Source organism: Belonocnema kinseyi, chromosome 2, assembly GCF_010883055.1.
Source record: "Belonocnema kinseyi isolate 2016_QV_RU_SX_M_011 chromosome 2, B_treatae_v1, whole genome shotgun sequence".
Classification (NCBI taxonomy): Eukaryota; Metazoa; Arthropoda; class Insecta; order Hymenoptera; family Cynipidae; genus Belonocnema; species Belonocnema kinseyi.
Window position 1 is genome coordinate 72,644,308 of NC_046658.1, and position 24,174 is coordinate 72,668,481.

The 24,174-nt window shown below is 29.5% G+C and overlaps 2 protein-coding genes across 6 annotated transcripts in view; one reads left to right on the plus strand and one right to left on the minus strand.

Annotated features, from left to right (window-relative positions):
• Positions 1–1,239: 1,239 nt before the first annotated feature.
• LOC117166959 (protein lifeguard 1) lies at positions 1,240–17,793 on the plus strand. Of its 5 annotated transcripts, XR_004466334.1 has the most exons (7): positions 1,240–1,352; positions 7,815–7,873; positions 12,499–12,642; positions 12,752–12,905; positions 15,652–15,922; positions 16,002–16,570; positions 17,106–17,793. XR_004466334.1 is itself a non-coding variant. In XM_033351451.1 (6 exons), the coding sequence occupies exons 1-6, from the start codon at positions 1,327–1,329 to the stop codon at positions 16,359–16,361; spliced, it is 1,014 nt and encodes a 337-aa protein (XP_033207342.1). In that variant the 5' UTR covers positions 1,240–1,326; the 3' UTR covers positions 16,362–17,793. The 5 variants fall into 5 exon arrangements, 4 of the variants coding, with proteins under 4 accessions (XP_033207342.1, XP_033207346.1, XP_033207343.1 ...); XM_033351451.1 differs by having other exon boundaries at positions 16,002–17,793; XM_033351452.1 differs by having other exon boundaries at positions 1,247–1,605; positions 16,002–17,793.
• A 3,936-nt stretch (positions 17,794–21,729) lies between these two features.
• Positions 21,730–24,174, minus strand: part of LOC117167160 (ras-related protein Rab-10) — a 3,088-nt gene continuing 643 nt past the window's right edge. The window contains exons 2-5 of the mRNA XM_033351885.1: positions 23,802–23,862; positions 23,550–23,688; positions 23,358–23,447; positions 21,730–23,275 (exon numbers count right to left, since the gene is read on the minus strand). Of these exons, the coding sequence (XP_033207776.1) occupies positions 23,090–23,275; positions 23,358–23,447; positions 23,550–23,688; positions 23,802–23,862 (476 nt within the window). The 3' untranslated portion in view covers positions 21,730–23,089. The remainder of the gene's footprint in view (positions 23,276–23,357; positions 23,448–23,549; positions 23,689–23,801; positions 23,863–24,174) is intronic.

Consider the following 24,174-nt stretch of genomic DNA (forward strand, 5'->3'; position numbering starts at 1 on the left):
ATTATTATTATTATTATTAGAATGAAATAGTGATCAATTTAATATTTCGTTCCTTAAAAGCTCGTCATATGGTTTATCTTCAATTTCGTTAAAAAATGGTATCTAACAAAACATACACTGATAAAACAACTTCAATATAACAAACTTATGTACCTATGTGATTTTTAAAATTTTTTCAAGAAATGCTTGCAATGGGAAACAAGTTTGATATGATAAATTTGTGGAGGGAAACGGGAACCGCAGAACTTAAAGTCCCATATACGCGTAATTTACATCGTGTAAGAAATTAGGAATGTAAAATACCTAGTAATTTACCGTAAGAAACTACGTAAATTACTTAGGGTATTTTATTTCCCCATCCCTGCCTGGGCATCTCTCCATATTTCAGATCTTTTAGACCCCGCAACTGCCCTAAGTAGATTAGTTCCTAAAATCTCCAGCGCGGTGCTAGTTGTTCCATCACTCTCTGTTTTTGGCATAGAAAGCCAAATGGCCTAGATGACTTTAAAAATTTTTTTAGTAAACAAAATGTTCTTTTCATGCAACAAATTATTGAAATGAAAACAATGTTATTCATTTATATTTAAATACATGAACTTAAATTCTCGGAAATTTAATTTAAGTTAATGTTATATAACATCATTTATGTAGTAAATCCTCAGGGCGCTTTCACACGATTGCAGATCAGCAGATTGCATTCAGAGAGTCCCCAAGAGTGAAAGAGATGGGAACTGTCTGATGTGTTATCTATCTCTTTCACTCTTGTAAACTTTCTGCACGCAATTTGCTGATCTGCAATCGTATGAAAACGCCCTCACACTGCAATAAATTATGAGTTTGTGATGCATATTATGGGGATTTTTCACGGACGCCTGTTTTGGCTAAATGGAGTAAATTATTGAATTAATTTGACACATTCAGTTCGCACCTAGGTCCTCAACCAATCAAATTTGTCATAAACCAACTATAAGAACAAGGTAACTAGAAAATAAATCCTATGAAAAATATTAATGACTTAAAGGTGTTTTCATACCTCATTTACTCGCAGCGCCAACAAAAGTCTACAAGAGTGAAAGAGATAGAGAACAATTAGAATGGTTGATCTCTTTCACTCTGACTGCCACGCTCGTCTTGTATGAAAAGGCTTTAGGCGGCATAACCATGTAAATTACGTTCCCATCTCTGGGTAAACTCTATTTTAAGCAAATATATATATATATACCCGGATATATCAGATATATAATATATCAGTGTTTTTGAAGGAACTGAGAAATCCCTATCACTATTAGTCGTTTAGTCAATACGTATAACTTATTGCATATTGCTATGCGTAAAGGACACATAGGAGAGGTGTAAGTGGTTGAAAACGGTATAATTTGTAAAAAGCATAATCCGCTAAATACGCAACTGATATTGAGGCAGTCGGTGTTACGTTTGTTAATTGTGCGTATATAAACGACAGCGGACAGTTGAAGTTAACGTCAGTTTCTTTTTTTTTTCGTTGTGGTAATTGTAAGTCAATTGCTGATTTTAGCGACCTTTCTAGAAATTGAACGTCGAAATAGTTACGTTTTGAAATAACGCTGCGTGCAAGAAGCTTCAAAGGTAAATATGTCATATGGTATGGATGTGTATCGATTGTTCCTATTTCCAGAATGTACGAATGACGCATTGGATTGTTAAGTAGACCGGTAAACAGAATCGGTCGACAGTAGTTTTCGGTTTATTTTTCCACTCATATTTCTCTGGATACTGTCATTCTCTGGATTTCTCTGGATACTGTCATTCGACCTTAAATTCTGGCTGTCATGACACGCCTCTTGTTTGGTATTGCAGAAAGTGATGAAAACATTGCGTGGTCCGCGATTTTAGATTGTTTATATTAATGAGCCACAACTTTTTTACGCCTGTTTAAAAACTATTGAGAGTAACCCGAAAATTCATTATGTTTCTCAAAATAGAGGCATGATTTAACTTCAATCAAATTTTAATCTTATCTCCAGCGGGCGTTTTCTGCACCACCATCTGTGTTCTGGGTATATAGATAATTATATGTACCTTTATAAGTTCTTTTTTGCGCAATTTTCTATTTGGCGTAGAAATGTGTGGTCTTTGCGTGTTTCTCTGGTCGTCATATTTATAACGCCATTTTTGTGCTGTTGGCACTTCTGAAGTGTGCGACCTTGAGAGAAAAGATCGAATCGTTCCGTTTTTATGTCGAATTATGAAGAATTCCTGTAAAATTTGACAGCATTTTGTATGATTTAAAAAAAATACCTGTAAGATTTACAGAAAATTCCCGTAAAGTCTCCAGAAAAGTCTATCACGTGGGTAGTGGGCGAACGTTCTCATGTGAAAAGGTTAGCATGTTCTAAAAGAGTAAAAGCGTTCGACGAACATTTTAAATGACTATTGTAGGAATTTAACCAAGATTTTTGGCCATTTACTACGATAATAGTAGTACTTTTACAGTTTTTTTATTTAATTACATGATAGTACAACCAATATTCACAAGTTTCTTTTTAATGTGCATGTTAACAAACTAGGCTAACCACCTTTCAGTTTCTAAACATCCGAAAAATTCGTATTCCGGTAAAAATGATAGTTTTTTTACAGAAGTTACATTTTTTAGTAAGAACATCTACTCAGTCGTTTTGAATGTCACTTAATGTTGCATGATATGGCACTTAATAATATATTTATATGACCACAAAGTTTAGAACGTTCATGTGAACGACAAAAAAATTATTTTTTTTTACGATTTTTTTTTGCTGAATTTGGTTTTAGCAATCTAAAGACGCATTCCATACAAAAATATTGCCAAATTTTTTATTCGGGGGTGACTAACAACCCCTAAAGCAATTTCCGTAGATGCGACAGAAAAGTCGACTACGAAGTGGATAAAATTAATATATATTTAAGAGAGTAATAAGTCCAACCGTTCGGAATCAACAACAGACGACATTTTTTGGTGTTGAGAAACCTCGCTCCAACCTCTTAAGAACCACCCCTATGATAAACGATATTTCAAATTGGTAAAATCTACAAAAACATCCAGAAGGTAATAAAAAGTTGGGTGTTTAACGTCAAAAAAATTCCCCCTTTTATTCCCCCGACTAATGCTGGTGGCAAGAAACCTCGCTCGAAACCCGAAAACCTACCCTTAATTGATAAGTTCCTAAAATTCTAGAAAATGTCCAATTCAGTTCAAAGGTAATACATTTACGACGATTTAATAGCTGAAATTCAAAAACGGCGGCAACAGGCCCTTTAAAAAATTAAATAATCAAAAGTTGTAACTAGAATGTAAAATATAATCTGTAAAAAAAACATGTAAACTTCTTTTTTTTCCCTCCAATTTCTAAATTTCAAATTATTCAGTGTTCAATAGAAGTGGGTTTTCGATTACCGAGCGAGGTTTCTTGCCACCAGCATTAGTCGAAGGAACAAAAGGGGGAATTTTTCAGCACGTTAAAGATCCAACTTTTTATTACCCTTTGGCTGTTTTTGTAAGTTTTCGAATTTTCAAAAATTGGATTTCATTAGGGGTAGTTTTTTGGTATCCGACCGAGATGTTGTTCTGCCACTTCAATAATAAGGCGGATCCTTTTTATTAATTTTCTAGGATATTAAATCATCGTAAATGTATTACCTTTGAACTGAATTGGACATTTTCTAGAATTTTAGGAACTTATTAATTAGGGGTAGGTTTTCGGTTTTCGAGCGAGGTTTCTTGCCACCAGCATTAGTCGAAGGAACAAAAGGGGGAATTTTTCAGAAGGTTAAACACCCAACTTTTTATTACCCTTTGGGCGTTTTTGTCGATTTTCCAAATTTTCAAAAATTGGATTTCATTAGGGGTGGTTTTTGGTATCCGATCGATATTTTCTGCCACTACAATAATTAGGGTGGTGCTTTTTGTTAATTTTCTGGGCTATTAAATGATCGTAAAAGAACTTTGAACTGAATTGAACATTTTCTAGAATTTTAGGAACTTATCAATTAGGGGTAGGTTTTCGATTTTCGAGCGAGGTTTCTTGCCACCAGCAATAGTTGGGGAAATAAAAGGAGGAATTTGTTAGGACGTTAAACACCCAACTTTTTATTACCTTCTGGCTGTTTTTGTAGATTTTACGAATTTCAAATATCTTTTATCATAGGGGTGGTTCTTAGGGGTTGGAGCGAGGTTTCTCAACACCAACAAAAATTTCGTCTGGTGTTGGTTCAGAATGGTTCGAGTTGTTACTCTCTTAAATATATATTAACTTTATCCACTTTGTAGTCGACTTTTATGCCGCATCTACGGAAATCACTTGAGAGGTTGTTAGTCACCCCCCAAATAAAAAATTTGGCAATATTTTTGCATGGAATGCGTTTTTAGTTTCCTAAAAACAATTTCGGAACAAAAAAAATCGTAAAAAAAATTATTTTTTTCATCGTTCATATGAACGTTGTAAACGTTGTGGTCATTATATTTATCGTCTTTGAAATTCCTACTATTTTAATTTTAAATTATAGTTTTGTGCGCTCAATTCTCAAAGAGTTTAATCTTTAAAGCCTTGCCACTAAAGTTTTTTTCTTCATAAGTTTAGTTTCGAAAATGTTTGGTTTTCAATTTCTTAATGTTTGTCATTTTCGTGTTTCACAATGTTGTAGTTTCAAATTCAAATATTAAAAATATGAGAACAATTTTCCTATTAAACCTTAAATTTTAACGCAATTTCGAATTTAAATCTTTATATTTGACCATTTGAAAAAATGTAATCATACTACAACAATCTTGTTTTGTATTTTTTTATTTAATTTTTTATTTTCATTGTATAATCTTAAAATTGACCGTCTTTTACTTCAAGATTTAAACAAATAAGTCATTTAAAATTGAAAAATATTTTAATTTGAAAATTTCAAGTATTAAGAATTGAGCGATTTAAATATTTAAAAAATGCAGTGTAAAGTCATCAAAAAAGATCAAAGTTAAGATAAAATTGAATTGGTTGAATTTGGAAAGAATAATGAGCAATTTAATTATTATTATTTTTTAAGCGATTGAAATGTACTTCAAATAATTGAAATTTTAAAGGGGTTGGGTATAAAAATTTTAGTCAATTTCAAATTGTCAAATTTTAATCGCTTTGAATTAAAAAATATTCAAATTAAAAAAATGTCACTTGTCTTCATGTTGATCTAATTGATGATAGTTAAAACCCCACTTTGGCTAATTTCTAAACACTACCTTTATTATTGATTATTCATGTGTTTTAAATCAAGAACTTACTAATCAAATTGAGGATGTATATCGACTTGGACTAATATTTACCCTGAAAGACAGTTCTTTTTAATTAGTAGACAAGTCTATAGGTCTTATAGGTCTTATCAATTTCGCATTGAATGGCTCATAATCTAGAATACTTCTATTGCCTAATCAAGAAACACGAGTTTATTAAACTGCTTGAAATAATATATTTTTGTTTAGTAAATTATGTGGTTCCTTCTCACACTTACTTCTGGCAATATTCTTTAATTTTAAATTTTATAGTAATAAGGTTTTATGAAAATGTTATCTTTTTCTTGGTATATGCACCACTGTTTATAAACTGAAATAACCTGAAGTAAAGATGCTAAATCGATTTGAACACACTGCTTTATCCCTCTATGTTTAATTCACTTTATCATTTTATTAGGCCTCACAACCGGGCCCTATATCCACTATTTTCAAAATTTCGTTAAAATTTTTTCGCATCTGCAGCCCATTATGGATTTTCAATCAATAAACTCAATAAATTAACTCCATGAGTTAATAACTATTCAATTCAGGCTTTCAGGTTTCTATTTCTGAACAGTCTTGAATTCTTTTGAATTATTACAGGGCATTTAAAAAGATTCCGAGACATTTTTAATAGATTTCAATAATTTTAAGGGGTTTTAAGATTTTAAGGCATTTTTCACATTTCTAAGGCATTTTCAAGGGGGTTTAATTGAAAATATTTTAAGGGATTTTAAAAGATTTCGATTAATTATTAATTAATTTCATTTTTTAACGGATTTCGAAGCTTTTAAAATATATTAGGATAGAGGATTTTCTAGCATTTTGAAAATTATGCTTTCAATGATTTTGAGGCTTTTTAACACTCTCATGGTATTTTAATACATTTTCCAGGATTTGAAGAAATATCATAGATGATCACGGGATTTTATAATATTTTAATGGATTTAAAAAAATTTATTCACGAGAATTGAGGTGTCCTATAAGATTTTAAAGGTTTTTAAATGTTTCAGGGAATGTTTAAAAGATTTCAAGGAAATTTTCATTGATTCTAACGATTTGAAGGAAATTCAAACGGTTTGAAATATTTTAGGATAAAGAATTTTCTAGAATTTCGGAAGATATGGAACGATTTTTTAAAGATATTTAAAAAGAATTCACGGGATTTTATAAGGCTTCTGAGTAATTTCAATGATTGTAAGGGTTTTTTCTAATGCTCTCAATATATTTTAATAAATTTCTCAGAATTTCAGAAAATATCACCAGATATCATAGAATTTTACGGGATTTAAAAATTGTTTAGTGCTTTTTAAAAATTTAATTTAAAAGAAGTGAGGTATTTCCTAGTGTTTTTGAAATTCACCCTAAATTCTTATTATTTATCCTGAATTCTTTTTAATTCTTTGGAATTATTTTTTTATTTCACTGGAATTTTTCTTAATTTAATTAATTTAATGGATTCTTTTACTTAAAAGTTTGTATTTAATTGATCGTGAGAATCAGTTGATAAAATGATCAAAGGATTGGTAAAAATTTAAATTATATTTATTCAAATTCCTTGACATTTTCAAGATCTTTAAAAAATGTCAAGGGAGGCCAAACGGTTTTAAAGGATTTGAAATATTTTAGACTATTTTAAAAGATATTAAAAAATTCATCATTTTCAAGAGATTGAAATAATCTCAAGAGAATTACTAGGGTTTTAATAATTTTAGGGATTTTAAGGGACATTAATATTTTAATGGATTTCAAAGAATTTATTCCCAAGAAGTCAGGGATTTCGTAGGGTTTTAAAGATTTCAATATTTTTTCAAATATTTTTTCCAATTTGGAATTCGCCGTAAATTCTTATTCGTGTATCCTGAATTCGTTTAAATTCTTTTGAATTTCTCTAAATTGACTCAATTTCATTTCATCCAATTCTCTCGAATTCTCTTTAATTTTTCTGAGCACATTTCAAAATTACTCGATTAAATTTCTTCATATTTTGTAATTGCTTTTAATTCAATAGATTGCTTTTTTAATTCAGCTTGATTGTTTGTGAATTTCATCGAATTCTTCTTCTCGTTTCCCATAAATTAACTTAAATTTGATTAAAATCAATCGAATTCTTTTGAATTGTTTTGTAGTCATTAGTCACGTTTTTTTTTTTTTTTTTTTTTTGTTAAAAATTAGTAGTAGTTTTCATATTTTTAAATTTGTTTCAGCTTATTCGCATTTTTTTAATTCACCTTGAAGTTTTATAAATTTCAATGAATTCTTCTCGTTTACCTTGAATTTTTCTAAATTTATTCTGATTTTACGAAAATGAGTGGAATTTGTTTGATTTAAAAAATTGTTTCTAATTGATCAAAATTCTTTTGAATTTGACTTTAATTGTTTTGAGGTCTTATGAATTTATCTTGGATTTGTTACCCTTTGAGCTAAAAAAAGTACACTCTAAACGTGAAATAAAGTACCCTTTGGTCTGTATATTTTATCCCATCGGAACTTCGAGGCCTGTTTTGTTTAAAGAAAAAAACGTGTGTGATAATGTTAGGTTCTTTTTCAGCAAACCAAAGATGACAACTTGGCAGAACAATCCAGGTGGTGGATATCCAAGACAAGAAGGTCTAATTCGTTTTTCCTGCTTTACATATGTGACATGCCACGAGAAACGGGACTTAACGCACTGAAAACCGAAAAATTGGGTTAAACCATGTATCGATGGATTAAGAGTTACCATATTTAATGCAAAAATCAGAAAAATGATATGCGCGGTATTTTTTTTTAATTGATCCTAACAGAAAGATTTTGTCAGCGATTCTCGTTCGTTGCCTTTCCTAAATCGTCTGCTCTCTAACATTCTCTCTGGGTGCGTTAGTTACCTTTTCTCGTGGTACATCACATATATATTTACACTTTAAGACCTAAGTAGTTGAATTATGCTATGGACGACTTATTAACAATATTTATTTACAGAAATGAAGTAAAATTCGCCAAGTGTACCCACCTTAAATTTTGTAATTTAGAAGGGGAAGAATCAAACTTTCTTTTTAAATTATTTCGAGGTAAATAAAAAGGATTTAATTTGGAGAAAAACTAAAAAAATGTTTAAATTTAAAAAAAAAATGAAAATGTTTTTTTTTTTTGGTAAACGTTATGAAAAACCTTTCTAGAATTAAAAGAGGTCCACTGCGCTTAAGTAGAGTAACAAACAGAATGGGAACAACATTTTTGGCAGGTACACTTGCCGACATTTGCCCCATATGATTGATGTTATTGATTGCGCCATCATATAGATTCTGCATGTTTAGAAGCATACTTAAAATTATGTGCATGTAGTATTAGTTATTTTTGATATTATATTTTGCAATGCTGGTAAGATAACAAGTATAACAACCGATTTATCGGTTAACAATTTTTCAGGCAGGAAGTTTAATGTAAAACAAACTTCCTCATGTACGTAAATGAAGGGTGGTCGTACAAAAATAGTATATAATCAGTATATCTCCGAAAATAAGTTTATTGTGTAACCAATTTTTTATAATGAAATGCACATTGTGTTGAGAAGATTTTCTCATTTTTTTAATATAGTAATATACATATTTTGCATCTAAATTTTATCGTAGTAATTTTAACACAGTAATCATTTTGTCTGCCCTTCAGCATTGATAATATTTCTTGAAATCATTATAATTTATTTTAAAAAAGCTTATTTTTTATAGTGCCTTTAGCGTAAATTTATTATAGTGTAATATCGCCACACTAAATTTTGATTTTCTCGGAACAGAATTTTTTTTTAATCAAACCTTTTTTATTCCTAATAGGTTTCCACATATTTTGTATGAAAGTTCTTATTTTTAGTTCAAACTGAAGATTACATTTTTTATTGCAATCCGCAGCCAAGCTTCCTCCAATTTGTGATCGTAACATAAATCATGTATTTCATCAAAACTGGATAACTTTTTCTGATAATACTTTTTATAATTTAGCTTGGGAGTAGTTTTCGTTTTATCTTTAGGGACGATAGGGGTAAATGTGATACGAAACTACATATGTAGACTTTGAGGAGTGATATTTCAATTATTTGAGAAGATCTTGGTTTAAAATATCAACAAAATTATCTTTGGACTTTCTACTTTTAATCGGCTCATTCTTCAATCAGAAAAAATTTACATGAAGAAATATTTTTAATTTTCTTTGGGTGTGTGTTGGCCATTTGAAATTTTCTCTAAGTACGGGTAAGTGTGATATTTATAAAAGAAAACTAAATCTAAATTTTTTTTACATTTTTTACAGAAACAATTTTATTCGTTGACTTTTTTTTTCAATCTTCTGACATTTTGGTAAAAATGGGATTTTTCCTATTTCAGACAATAAGGTGCGGGTACAGGATAGAATATCATGATATATAGTATATATCATGATATTCTATCCTGTAAAAATGAAGAGAAAAAACGGCGGAATTTTGAATACATTGACTAACAACAACATTTTGAATTAATGTAAAACACCATAATTGAGTGGCAAATAATTCTGTGACTCAGATATATAGATTATCTCCACGATTTTCAATAAATTCGACGAACAGAATCAATTTACCATTTTAAAAAATCCCACAAACCTGAATCACTGTAGGCAAGAAATTCCGAATGATAATATAATCTATAATCCATTGCATATTGTCTTCAAATTAAATTCTTAATACTGCGTAGAACAATTTTTCGTGTGACCAGGTCTCGAATACGCCACTGCTTACAAAAATAGTAATAAAAATAACATTTTAAAAATTAAATTTGGAATGAAGATTCAGTGATATTGAAAATTTTCCTATTTTTCATGATAGGATTTCTAAATTGATTGCAAAAATATTTGTCTGCGTAAATTAATATGTATATTAAAATTTTATTTTACCATTTTTATTATCTACTTACATTTATATTTCAAAGGAGGTTCTCTGACCTCTATGTAACCTCGAACTGTTTACAGTTTTTCGTACTTTACAATGGAAAAAAAACAGATAGGTATCACACTTACGCCTTTGTCGGATTTTTAATTATCCTGTCCTTATTTACTATTAAATATAAGTCAAATTTTGAAGGAATCTTTATTATCATCAGCGAGATGATAACCATCGACCAGTGGAAATATCTTTTCACTAGATAAAGCTATGAATTAATTTTTTTCTTTAAATAAAATTAAAGAAAAGATCTCCATCGCTCCGCTAAGAACCAAACTACAAAACTTCCGATTGCCGGTAGTGTTTTTTCCCTTAAGCTACTTGAGAGATCGAAAGAAGAATCCTGTTTCAGAAACAAACGCTGTCTTTTACAAGGTGTTACGTATCAGTACAAGTCAATTTTACAAGGAATCTGTATTATCATCAGAGATGGTAATCACCGATCAGTAGAGATATCTTTTCACCCACCGTCAAAATAGAAATCAGCACTATCTATCTAAAGTAACTCTTCAATTAACATACATTTTTAATGTCTTTTTAGACTGGGTGGAGCTATGAATTAAAAAAATGTTAATTACATTTTTTCTGAAAAAAGATCTCCATCGCTAATAGTGGAGCGATGTAGATCTTTTTGAGTTAATTTCTATTTTCACGGTGGATGAAAAAATATCTCCACTGATCGGTGGTTTCCATGGACATATGAAACAAGGGACTAGGCATGCCATTGCGGGGGTGATGCAATGAGGGGGGTGGTCCGCCACCTTTTGATGTCCCGCGACAAACATGGCAGCGCCCACATGTTTATATTTTCATGCACAGTTTGTTGGCGAAAATGCTTGTGCGCATAATCAAATGGCACATCGTAAGATGGCGGCGCTCCCAACTCATGGCATTCTCCCCCCTCCCGTGGATTCAACCCCGCTCGACAAAGTCAGGATGGCATGTCTAGTCCCGTATTTCCTATGTCCATGGTGGTTTCCGTCTCTTTGATGGTAATACGGATTCCTTTAAAAATTGACTTGTATTAACATTGAACACCTGGCAAAAGAATGCGTGTGTTTCGGAAAAAGAATTCTTCTTTCCATCTCTCTAGTAGCTCAAGAGAAAATCACTCCAACCGCCATCGGAAGTTCTGTGTGTATCGTTTCCCATCGTGGCGATAGAGAAGTTCTGTTTCAAAAAAATTAATGTAAAAAATAATATTACAAAATTTGTATAGACCAACGCATATTCAAGGAAAATATAATATCTTCCTTCATAACTAAAAAATAATTCAACTAAAGATGTTTTTTTTTTATATAGAGCCAATTCAAATCAAAATACGAGAATGACGCAATTGAAGTTTTCTGAAAGCTTTTTAGTTTCTTCAAAAATAATTGATTAAAGCAAAAATTAATGATTACCACCTCCTGCAAAAAATAGAATGCATAATCATTATGTTGCAATAAAAAATTTAATAACTAACTAGTTTTTCAATACAAATGTTCTCTTTATCACACAAACCCCTTTCACACATTTGCCCCTACCGACCCTAAATGTTGATTTCGATTTTACATAATATTTTTTTGCTCTCCTAAAAAACTCCGATTTTGTTGGTCATCTAGCACGGCTGCCCTTCAAATCTGTTCTATCAACTTTTTTTAATGTCAAGTTCAATGTTTAACTTGTTCAATTATGAACTTAAAAAATTATCCATTTTAGGTCTTCATTTTTAAGCGTACATTTTACACTTAACGAATTTTAAAATGCAGTCTTGAAGACTTAAACAATACCCAGAGTTTAGCGTAAAAATGGAATTGTTTCAATTAAAAAATCTTAATAGTTAAACAAATATTAACGTCCCTGTCTAATTCCCTGGACTCAGCGACCATATATGCTGTACCTTCTAGGCTCATAAAAAAAATTAAACCAAATTTTATTTGACAGTTAACCGGAAGTTATTCACAATTGATAATTTGAAAAATGTTGAAAGTTTCCATTTGATGTATGTAATTTATCGAGCGTACGAATTAAAGAGTGTTTAAGATTCAATTTTATAAGTTTAAAATTGAAAATTGAAAAAAGTTCAACTTTGAGTGCTTTAATTTGCAGTCCATTTCCTATTATTTTAAATTTAAAAAATTTAGCTTCGAAAGCTTTATTTGTTTAATTTCAATGACCTTGAAAATTGTTCGAAAACAAGAAATTTAAGTCCTCGATTAAAACGGCCATCCTGAGCGACGCACGTTCCTTCCTTTCGTATAAGTGAAATTCAAACTAGATTTAGATTATAATATAGATTTGATCTTTACAGGTCCATTTCCAAATCCAGGTTATCCGCCGAACCCGGGGTATCCGCCGAATCCGGGTTATCAACCAAATCCCGGTTATCCACCAAATCCCGGTTATCCGCCGAATCCAGCATACCCACCTCCGTATCCAGGAGCAGCTCCTCCAGGTAAATTTGAACGGTGTTATAACTTTGTAATGTTTGAACTTTGGCCACATATAAATGTTTAGTAGCGTTTGAAAAACGTGTCAGCCCTTTAACGTTTAAAAATTTCCAGATCCAGGATTCATTCCACCAGGTGCTCCTCCATACGGACAAGTGCCACCCAGCGGACCAGGAATGTACGGCTCAAATTATGCAGAAGACCCGTTGCAAGATGAAATCAAAGGTTTTGACTTCACTGATCTATCCATTCGGAGAGCTTTCATCCGGTAAGTAGATAGTAGTCCCATGTCAGGATTTCTACAACACCCGGGAAACCTGTGAAAGTCAGGGAATTTTTATAAAGTGACTTTATAATTTCGAATTAAAAGCATCTAAAAGTTGATAATTTTACATTTTAAAAAAGTTATAAACAGAAGCTTTAAAAATTCAAAACCTTCAAACTAAATTTTTTTTTAATTTTGACAATTTCTTTAGAAAGAAGTTGAAATTGTTTCATTTCGAATGCGAAGCGTTCAAAATTGACCAATTTTATTTTCAATTCAGAATCTCGAACCTGAATGATTTCAGATTAAAATTTTAAAAGAGGACAATTTTAAAACGTTAAAAATGAAATAGCTTCCGATTAGAATTTTCCAAAATGAATGATTTAAAATTCAGGTGAATGAAAGTTGTACTATTTATGATTAAAAGCATTCAGAATTGAATAATTAAAAAATGAAAACTTTTGAATTTTAATGAATTTAAACTCAAATAAATTAAAATTAATAATAAAAATTGATTAGACACATTTTTCTTAAATCAAAAAATAAATTTACCTTTATTTTCACCCTTAAAAATGGACAAATTTTCAATTCGAAACCTTTAAAATTGAATTATTCTTTCAAAAAAAGTTCGAAATAAAAAGTTATTTAAAACAGGAAATATTCAAAAATGAAAAAATGTATACCCCAAAAACTTAAAGCTTAAAGAAATCCGAACTTCGTCTAAAAAAGTTATTCGTGTAGTAGTGTGATATTAAAACTTTTTTTGTTCTCAAATTTATTCGTTTAGAAATTAACCATTTTTAAATTGTCAATTATCCTTTTCGAAATAAAACCATTTCAATTTTATTCTTCAAATTTAAACTGCTTAAATTACTTCAAGTAAATTTAAATCGTTCATAAATTTAAAAAATTTCAATTTCAATTATACTTTTTAAGATTCAACCATTTCAATTTTAATCGCAAAATTTAAACTTATATTAGGAAAAAATATATAATTTAGCGTTTATCATTAAAATTAAGAATTCTTAAATTAAAACTAATAAAAATTTAAAAAATTATTTAATTGTTCAATAGAAATATTTTTTTTCTTAACTGAGTTTGAAATGTCAGAGTTTTTGAAACATTTTTCAAATGAAAGAAACCTCAATATTCAATGCTTGGTTCTAAAATATACGCATTTTTGAGTCTGGAATTTGAGACATTAATGTCTAAATTTGTCATTGTTTTGAATTTATTCTGGATACATTTAATTCAAATTTGTTTAGATAAAAATCCTTGTAACTGAAAAGTGTGTTCTCTTACCAAAAGTCAGATATCTGAAAAAATAGTTTTTCTATGATTTTAAGAATCAAAATACTATAACTGATGTCATTTGAAATAAAGAACATTATTTTTTCATGAAGAATGTTAAAATTCACACCGACCATCGCTTCTTACCAATTTTTGAAAAATGATTTCATTTTAATAAATGCCTGCTTACTTTTTCCGGGAAAACATTCTCTAAAACTCTACTGTTTCGAATTTTTAAAATAACAAAATAATCTGGAAATATATTTGTTTGTTTAAAAAAATGTTCTTAAAAAAAAATGTTTCTAACGATTTCAGCCATAGAAAAATTTAATATTAAAATAGGAAACAGTCGAGTTGTAGACAAGGTTTTCCTGGAAAGAAAGAAGGCGTCATTTATTAAAATTCAATCATTTTGCAAACATTAGTAAGAAGCGATGGTCGGAAAACAATTAAATGGCAAAAATCAGGATTAAAATTAATGTTTTTCTTGTTGTGAATTTTAGCATTTTTCTGAACAAAAATAATGTTTTTTATTTTAAATGATGCAAGTCTTAATATTTTCATTCTTAAAATCGTAGAAAAACTCTTTTTTCAGATATCTGACTTTTAGTACGAGACCGACCTTAAAATTAAAACTAAACTATTTATAATATTTAAATAAAAAATTACTAAACTTGAAACTGATTAAAATTGAATTGGTTGAATTTCAAAAAGTATAATTGATAATTTGAACATTTTTAATTTCTAAGCGATTAAATTTACTTAAAGTAATAGAAATTTTGAAGATTTCGAGTAGAAAAAGTTTTAATATCGCAATTTTTTGTTACTAATTTTTTCGCTATTCTTGCATGAAGTTCGGATTTTTCTAAATTTCAAGTTTCGGGAGTGTACATGTTTTTATTTTTAATATTTCCCATTTAAAAATAATTTTTATTTTTAACGTTTTTTAGAAAATAATTCAATTTTTTTTTAAATTTCCATTTTGAACGGCGATAGTAAAAATGAATTTATTTTAGATTTTAGAAACGTCTGACTAATCAATTTTTACGTAAAATCATACTTTTTTAAATTCAATAAAAGTTTAAATTAATAAATAGAATTTTAGAAGCTTTTACATTGCAATATTAAATTTAGTTTTCTATTTCAATTTTGAAAGCCTTTGTTTGACATTTTCTTTTCATTTTAAAATAATTCCTTGCTTTTCATTCCTGTCTAAATATTGTTCTTTCTCAAAATTTTACCTTTCTAAAATATTTGGAATTGGAACGTTTTAAATTCAAAGTTATTTCTTACATTATACATTTTTCTTTAATTTCAAATGCTTTCATTTCGAAATTATCAAGAAAAAATAATGGTCTAACCGGGGTTCTCTGGCTTAAATATTGAATTCAAAAGTTCTTCAAATGAAGGTTTTAAACGTGTAAGGTTATGTTAATTACATTGTAATTTTCTATTTCAGAAAAGTCTACTCGATATTGATGCTTCAGCTCCTCGTCTCAGTGGCAGTAATCGCATTATTCTTATTTCATGAGGGAACGCAAAAATGGGTCGCGAGAAATCCAGCAATGGTTTGGGTAGCACTCGGAGTCACATTTGTCTTGCTAATATGCATGGCGTGCTGCGGCAGTGTAAGACGCAAGGCACCAATGAATATGATTTTCTTGGGTATCTTCACATGTGCAGAAGCATTTTTGCTCGGCGCTATTTCATCTAGATACAAGTCTGAAGAGGTATATTTTTAACTTGTAATACTTTTCTCATTTTATTTGAATTTCCTAGTAAATATATGTTTTTTGGGTTTATTTTTAGGTTTTGTTTGCTGTTGGCTTAACAGCGGCAGTATGCTTCGGGCTAACAATTTTCGCGTTCCAAACCAAGTGGGACTTTACAGCATTGAACGGAATTCTTTTCGTTGCCCTGATTCTTTTCATGCTCTTTGGAATTATAGCCATGTTTTTCCCTGGCAAGACAATGAGTCTCGTTTATGGGTCCATAGGGGCACTACTATTTTCTGTGTACTTGGTATACGACACACAACTGATGATGGGAGGAAAACACAAGTATTCGATATCACCCGAAGAATACATCTTTGCTGCCCTCAATCTCTACCTCGACATAGTCAACATCTTCCTCTACATATTGACCATCATTGGCGCTTCTCGAGATTAGGAGTGATACAAGTTGCAGCGTGTCTAAAATATTCACGAATTCGCTGTAACGTCATTGAGTTAAAACGTGTACCATACAGTTTTACAGAGTATTCCTCGCTTCTTACGATGTGCAAATTACAGAAACGATAATTAATCCACGGACCATTGAATTATTAGTTTATGATTAAAGTGTTGAAAGCAGAAACGGGTTTTGTTTCCAGGGCGAAGGTAAATTTCGTATCTTTTATATTCCCTTAGCTAATTGTAAAACACCCTAAAAATAAGTCGTAATTTTTCCAATATTTCATCTTCAGAACTCTTAACTTGAACAATAAGCGGTTCTACTCATAATACGCTTATTTAAAATATTAAATACTCGCAGCTCGAGTCTACAAATGTATTGTGTCTTAAAGTATTTAAATTCCACATAGAGAACTTTATATGTAATCCTACTAAATTATGTGGCACTGCAATTTGGAAGTTATTGATGCCCATTAGAATTAGGCAGACTAAGAGAAATACCACTAATTTGAAATTATATTATTATTTCAGGAATCGTTCTTATACTACGTTGCGCATTTTTCTTTTATTTATGTCATTTCTTGTTTAGGTTCATTGAAATTGTATTCTCGTCTTTATTTAAATGAAAGAAAAATGCGTAACGTTTGGATCAAAATTATTTAACAATATTAAGCCTGATGAAAAAATGACCTCTGAAAGACATATAATTATCTAAGATTTTTTTTTTTTTCTCTCTCAGTAGAATTTTGCAATAAGCATGTGTCCAAAGAAAATAGATACTAGGATATTTTGTCCACCCAGTTAATGGTCAACAAAGTGTAAATCGGAGGACCGTCAGAACTATTGCGTTGATCGCAAATTGTATAGAATGAAGAGCTGTCCATCTTTGACAGAAGAATCAGGTCTGATTGCATTTAGTGTGTAACTTTCTAGCAAGAAAGTGTGTAAATGTACCGAGTAAAGATGTAACCTTCGCTTAATAATTGAAATTTTAATATTTTGATTTTGCACGTTTAATAAGGTGTAATCGAATTTTTCTACTCAATAATAACCATTGATTAAAAATTAACTACTATCAAACAACTTGTGTGGTAATTCTGCTTTAGAAAAATGTATTTTCATATTGGGGAAGGTAATATCTATTCCATAATTTGTTCAACTTTAAAAAATAAAATGTCCGTGTGAATCTTCATTCAAATTGGATTTGAATTTGACAAGTCAAGGAAAGCTGAACAAAAACTGGTGATTGTTTCCTTTTTTCAATAATTTCGACTTTATAATTTAATCTAAATATAATATTTATGTTTTTTTTTTAATTCTAGCTAGGGTTCCTTTTCATTATATTGCAATTCTGTGCAGTTTAAATGTTGTTTTTTTCGGATTGTAGAATGTAAATAGTATGACATAATAAATTCTCTTTTATTTGCCTATTTTATGTTTTAATTTCTGTACTAGAACTATTTATAAATAAAATAATGAACCCCGAAAGGGAAATGGCTTAATGGTGTAATAATAATAATAATAATAATAATAATAATAATGAAGATTAAGTAAAGAGGTATTAATTTTATATTAGACTACTAGTCCGAAAAGTATTACATAAGTTCACATAATTTTTATAAACAAATTCTACGTAAATAAGTTAATTGCCTGTATTCTACCGCGATTTGGAATAACGTCGTTAACTGGAAAATGAAAGAAGTCGAGTAAGTCGATAAAAACTGTTCGAATCCTTAGTCGTATGTATCACGGATTATAATGCATTTTCTGAACTTTTTTTGGTTCTTAACTAATTTACATATAGTTCAGGCATCATGTCGAAAAAAAGAGTGAAATTCCAGAAAAAATACCATTTGCAATGTTTTTAATGAGAAAGTTTCGTTAAGGGGTCCTTTTGGACATATAAAAAATTCTAAAACAGATGAATTGCCAAACCAAGGTTTTTTTTAACAGTTCCAAAAGTTACTTTTTCGTGGACAGATAATTCCCATTGAATTTTAAAGCAAAATGTTCAACAACAACAATATCCTACCTATGATAGGTTATGAGATATGACCCCCCAAATTTGGCAATTTTTGCCTGTTTTTATGGGCAAAAAAGTGGACTTTAGTTTTTTCCAAATAAATCCTGTCAAGTTCAGTTAACGTTGATTGTGCCAAAGGATGAAATAGAGCTTACAAAAATTTGCGTATATATAAAAAAAATCTTTTAGACCTATTATTTTGGGAATTGTAAGGTTTCAAAAATTTAATTTTTTTCAGCATTTTTGACTAAAATCGAAGAAATTGTGTTTTGGAAAAAACAGGTCTAAAAGACTTTTTTTTAGATATGCGCAGATTTTTGCAGACTTATTTCATCCTCTGGCACAATCAACGTAAACTGAACTTGATAGGATTTATTTGGAAAAAATTAAAGTCCACTTTTTTGTCCGTGATAACAAGCAAAAATGGCCAACTTTGAGGGGTCATAACTCATGACCTATAATAGGTAGAATATTGTTCTTTTTTTGTAATTACAGCAAATTGAGTCTAGTTTCACTCACCCGTAGAACACTTTGCCGTGCAGTAATTATTTGCAAAGATACACAGTGTTTTTTGAAACTTGGTGATTTTTCGCTGGAAATCCAAAAAATGGGGATTTTCCAATGTATCATAACTCAGAAACAATAGAATTTAGCGTATTATTTTTTTAACAAAATTTGTTCAGAATTTTGTTTTCTTTCTTTTTTCTGTTGGACATTTTGCTCTAAAATGCAATGGGAATTATCCGTCCACGCAAAAGTAACTTTTGGAACTGTTTAAAAAAAAAACCCCCCCAGTTTGGCAATTGGTCTATTCTAGTATTTTTGATTCATCAAAAAGGACCCCTTAACAAAACTTTCGCAATAAAAACATTGCAAGCAGGATTTTATCTGGAACAAAACTACCAGATGCCTGGACTAAAATGATCTTTTCATTTCTGCAAAAAAAAAATTATTTCAAAATTTCAAATAAGTTGAGAGAAGGCCGTTTATGGCAAAAGAATATGAAGTAATGGAATTATTATAAATTATTATTATAATTATGAAAAATTACATATAATTTTTGTATTTCTAGTTGTAAATTTACAATTGTTGCAATTTTGAAGAGTTAAAATTGTAAATTCCTGAGTGTTGAAAAAACGTAATTAGAAATTATTCAATATTTATGAATTATATTCTAAAGGTATGTAAATTGGAATTTTTTAAATGGTTCAGTCTTAAAGACTTACAAGGGAAAATTCTTTGATTTTAACCATATCAGGGTGGCCGCTGGACCGGAAATTTTATAAGGCAGGGAAAAACTGGGAAATGACTGAATTTTTTTACCAAGAATTTTACAAATTTTTAGAAAAAAGTCTACGTACATTTTTCGTTGAATGAATTTTGAAATGCAGTTTTAAGAGTTAAAAAACTAAAAATTAGTACCATTTGATATCGAAAATTTGGGATAAAAAACATTTTTAGTTGAGCCAAGTTGATCAAAGAAATACAAATTATAATGATTTTCGAAATTGAACTATACAATGAGGATTAACAAGTTGATAATAATTTATTTTGCAAGACAATTCGGAATCAGTTCAAAATTAAAGAATTTCCAGATTTTAGCAAAGTGAACTATTTCAAATGAAAAGTCTTGTTGGTAGTTAAACAAATGTAAACGATCGATTTAAACTTTGTAATAGATTTCAAGTTTAAAACACATATTTTAAGACATATTTTTTATTTTGCAGGATTAAGAAAATTTGAGGAAGAATTCGAATCATTTTAAAAAATGTTTAGAGAAGTTTTGAAAAATTTCAACAATAACTTAAAATTTGAAATGTAACAAAAAAACATGTAGATGTTTTAAGATGTTGAAGTTTTTTAAACTCTTTAAAATTAAAGTAATTATCTTTAAAATTAAGAAGTGTTCGGTATTTTACAAAAATGCAATGGTTCAGTTTTTAATATTTCTAGCCTAAAATTGTTTATGTGATTAAAGCTGCCACCCTGAATTTACAAATTTAAAACTTTTTAATTTTAAAGATTTACAATTTAAATTCTTCAATCTTCGAGATTTGCAATTCAAAGTTCTTCCATTTTTAAGCGTTCCAATTGGCAATATAAAATTCTTCACTCTTGAACATTTATAATTCTAAACCCTTTAATTATGGAAGAAGTATAAATAACAATTCTTAAATTGTGATGACTTTGAAGAATAAAAGTCAAGAGTTTACAATTCTAAATCTTCCAGATTGATGAAATTTTTTAACGAAAATCATTAAAATGTCAGCGTTTTAATTTTTAAACTTGCATAATTTTTAAATTGTAAATTGAAAAAAATTGAACTTCCATTAAAAATATTTATAATTCAAACTTCAACAATTTTGAAGATATATAATCAAAATTCTCCAATCTTAAAAATTCGTAATTTGATTGCCTCCGATTTCAAAAGATTTTAAATTCAAAGTTCTGAAGATAGTATTATAGATACTTTTTTGAAGTAGTTCAATCTTGAATTGTTAAAATTGAAAATTTCAAGATTTCTATTTTAAATGTAATTTTTAACGTTTTTTTTTTTTTTTTTTAATATGTAGTTCAATTTTGAAGATTTATAATGAAATTTTTTTTGAATTTTAAATATTTGTAATTTGACTCTTTAATTTTGAAAGATATATAAATAAGAATTCTTGAATTGCAATGAATTTAAAGATGAAATTTCTAATGTAAATCATCAAAACGGTAGAATTTGTAATTATAAAACATAAAATTTTGATAATTTTATTTTTTAAATTGGAAAATCTTCATTACTATTATAAAGCATTCAAATCGTTACAATGTTGATGAAAAAATCTTGAATTTTAAATATATAGATTTGCAAATTGTTCCATTATTAAGACTTATATTTTAAAGGATTGTAATTGAAAAAAATTGTAATAGTTTAATTTTGAAACCTATTAATTGAAAACTCTTCAATATTATTTTTAACATCAGTAATTATTTTATGTTTTTTAAACTTATCTTTAAAGCAGCCAAGTATATATTAATGTCATAAATGTCAATAAACTGAAAGTCGAACTTTCTTTTGCCGAAAATATAGGAAAGAAAGATAACCATTTTTAAATTCAATGAATAACGAATAATACGAAATTCTAGCGGAATTAAACAATGTTGATTTATTAAATGCACAGATTCCAAATATATTATGTATCAGAAAAACTAGAAATTATTGACTAAAAATAAAAATATTTTAAACAGACATGTATCATAATTAAAGAGATTTCAACAAACGAATAAAATATTACAAAATACATTTTTTAAATGTTAAGCCTGAAATAAAGGATTATATCAGAAACATCGTTGTTGGTCATTAATACAATTTTATTAATTCCTTTTGAACATTTCCAACTAATTGTTTCCACCTGAAGCAACTGAAAAGATTTAAAAACATTTATTTACCTATTACATTTTTTAATAATAGAACTTTTTTTCACTTCAATACCGTTATTAATTATAAAAAATACAGACTTTCAATAATAATTGTGCATTTTGCAACTTACAGTAAATGCAGTTACGGCGTTTCTCGAAACAAACTGAACTGAAAAATGGTGCCCAAAAAATTTACCATACAAAGAAGGCGATTGAATAAATCTTGTTCTCCATGAACCTTTTTATTGCATGTTCAATTCAATTGAAAATGATAACGTAAAGTACGAAGTAAATATAATATTCATATATCAAAGCCTAATTTTTTTAAATGATTTAAACACACTGATAACAGGTTCGAAGTATGCAATTCTAACTAATAAAACAACTTCCGCAAAAAGAAAGAAACATTACAAGTTGTACAAATCGGTTATCTTCGATTTTTACATAGTAATAATTATACACTTTCCTATTCTTTAGCTGAGTGATGTACCATTTCTATCGTAACTCCTGTCGCGCAATATAAAAAAATAAAAGAACGGCACTTATTTCTATTTTGATAATTCGACTCTCAATAGAAATCTAACGTTAAATATTACACACAAAATTTCCCAAATTTCCTCTGTCTTTTTTCGATTTCCTAATACCACATAAAATATAAAAGGCGTACGAAAACTGTCCGTGGTGGTTTCAACATTATCTATAATGAGAGTCTTGAATGCTCGTGATTTAGATTAACGCGAGCTAATAGTATTATCCAAGTCTTTAAATAAATAATGATTAAATTACGTATTTAAGTAAAACGTATGGCTTTCTCGTAGAGCTCGGTAGAATAACCGATACTTCCGGAATTTTCAAAATACTCGACAATTGAGACGAATCAGGTGCCTTTACACGCGTGTCAATCAAGCCAACCATTATTAGCAAAAACAAAACTGTATGAAACGCTAACAATTGATTCTAAATAACACGAGGACGGTAAATTGTCGCGTGTGATGTGGTCTGAAAACTTCGAGTCGAAAGGTTTTTCGAGATAACGAATACAGTCTTCATGTGCATTCACGATTCGAATAGCGCGAAATACTCGTGTAAAAAATTCAAGGAAATCTAACTGCGTTCTGTGAAACGTAGTTAGTTTCTCTCTCCCAGGCAGTGCTCCATATATATATATATATATATAGTCGTCACTGATATACAAAAAGCGGTACGAGGTAACACGATTAATATAACGCAATCTACGAATACAACCCCATGGACACGGGCGAGAATCGCTTATTGCGCGTCATTGTAAGAATATAAAATTAGCAGCACCGATTGGAACTTTTTTCTTCTCTTCGATGGACTGTCACTCGATCTGGAGCATCTTGAGGTTCTTTGCCGTGAGTTTTCTCGAGGATTGCCTCAGCCAATTCGCTAAAAGCACGATCGATATTGATGTTGGCCTTTGCAGAAGTTTCCATAAACCTAATTCCGTGCTCTCTCGCTATCTGGAAAAACAAATATTGGGTCCAAAATCAAAACTGCACTTCTCTTTTAATATGCTTTATAAATATCGTTTTATTAACTTACTGCCTCTCCTCTTTCTGTGCTCACAACCCGTTTCTCGTCCATATCACATTTGTTTCCCAAAATCATCTTCTCCACATCCTCATTGGCATGCTAAAGCAAATAAATTTCCCATGTACTTGTTTCATTCTTATTGTAAATATATAGTGGATTTTCTCGACTTTACACAGTAGCTGACTAAATGTTACTACTTACCTCGTCTATGTTTCTCAACCATTTGACGATATTCTCAAAAGTTTTCTCATTCGTGATATCATAAACTAGCATAATGCCCATAGCACCTCTATAGTACGAAGTCGTGATGGTGTGGAATCTCTCTTGTCCAGCAGTATCCCTAAAACATTTGAAAATATATTTCAAGTTTTATATAGGAGAAGATCTCCTGATTTTGTAACTATTAATTAATATTTAACGCGAATTCACATAAGGTTATTAGGTAATTCGTACCATATCTGCAATTTGATTTTCTTTCCCCTTAACTCCACTGTTTTTATTTTGAAATCAATACCTGAAACATAAATTGTTATATATATATATATAATGACGAAACATCCTAATGAATCTGAGTCACAGTAAATAAACGTAATCGATTTCAATTGCAGGTAATTCAATGCTTATATAACCACGGACGAATAATTGAAAACATCAGGTTAATTTAATTAAATGTTACATAGATTTCAATCAATTTATAATCAATGCATTACATCTAATGCTTTAAACTAGCAAAAATAATTTGTGTGATAAAACGGGAATTCTTTTTCGCATCGTCGAAATCCAAACATTGGGCAGACATGTATTTATAGAATACTGTGTATTTGAC

What these genes read in the sequence shown, in the direction of transcription:
- LOC117166959 (XM_033351451.1), top strand. Translation starts at nt 1,327, where the DNA reads ATGCGTAAAGGACACATAGGAGAGGT. An exon ending in AAAGGACACATAGGAGAGGT is followed by an intron (nt 1,353 to 7,814) that starts GTAAGTGGTTGA and finishes GTTCTTTTTCAG; the next exon opens with CAAACCAAAGATGACAACTT. An exon ending in CTAGATACAAGTCTGAAGAG is followed by an intron (nt 15,923 to 16,001) that starts GTATATTTTTAA and finishes GTTTATTTTTAG; the next exon opens with GTTTTGTTTGCTGTTGGCTT.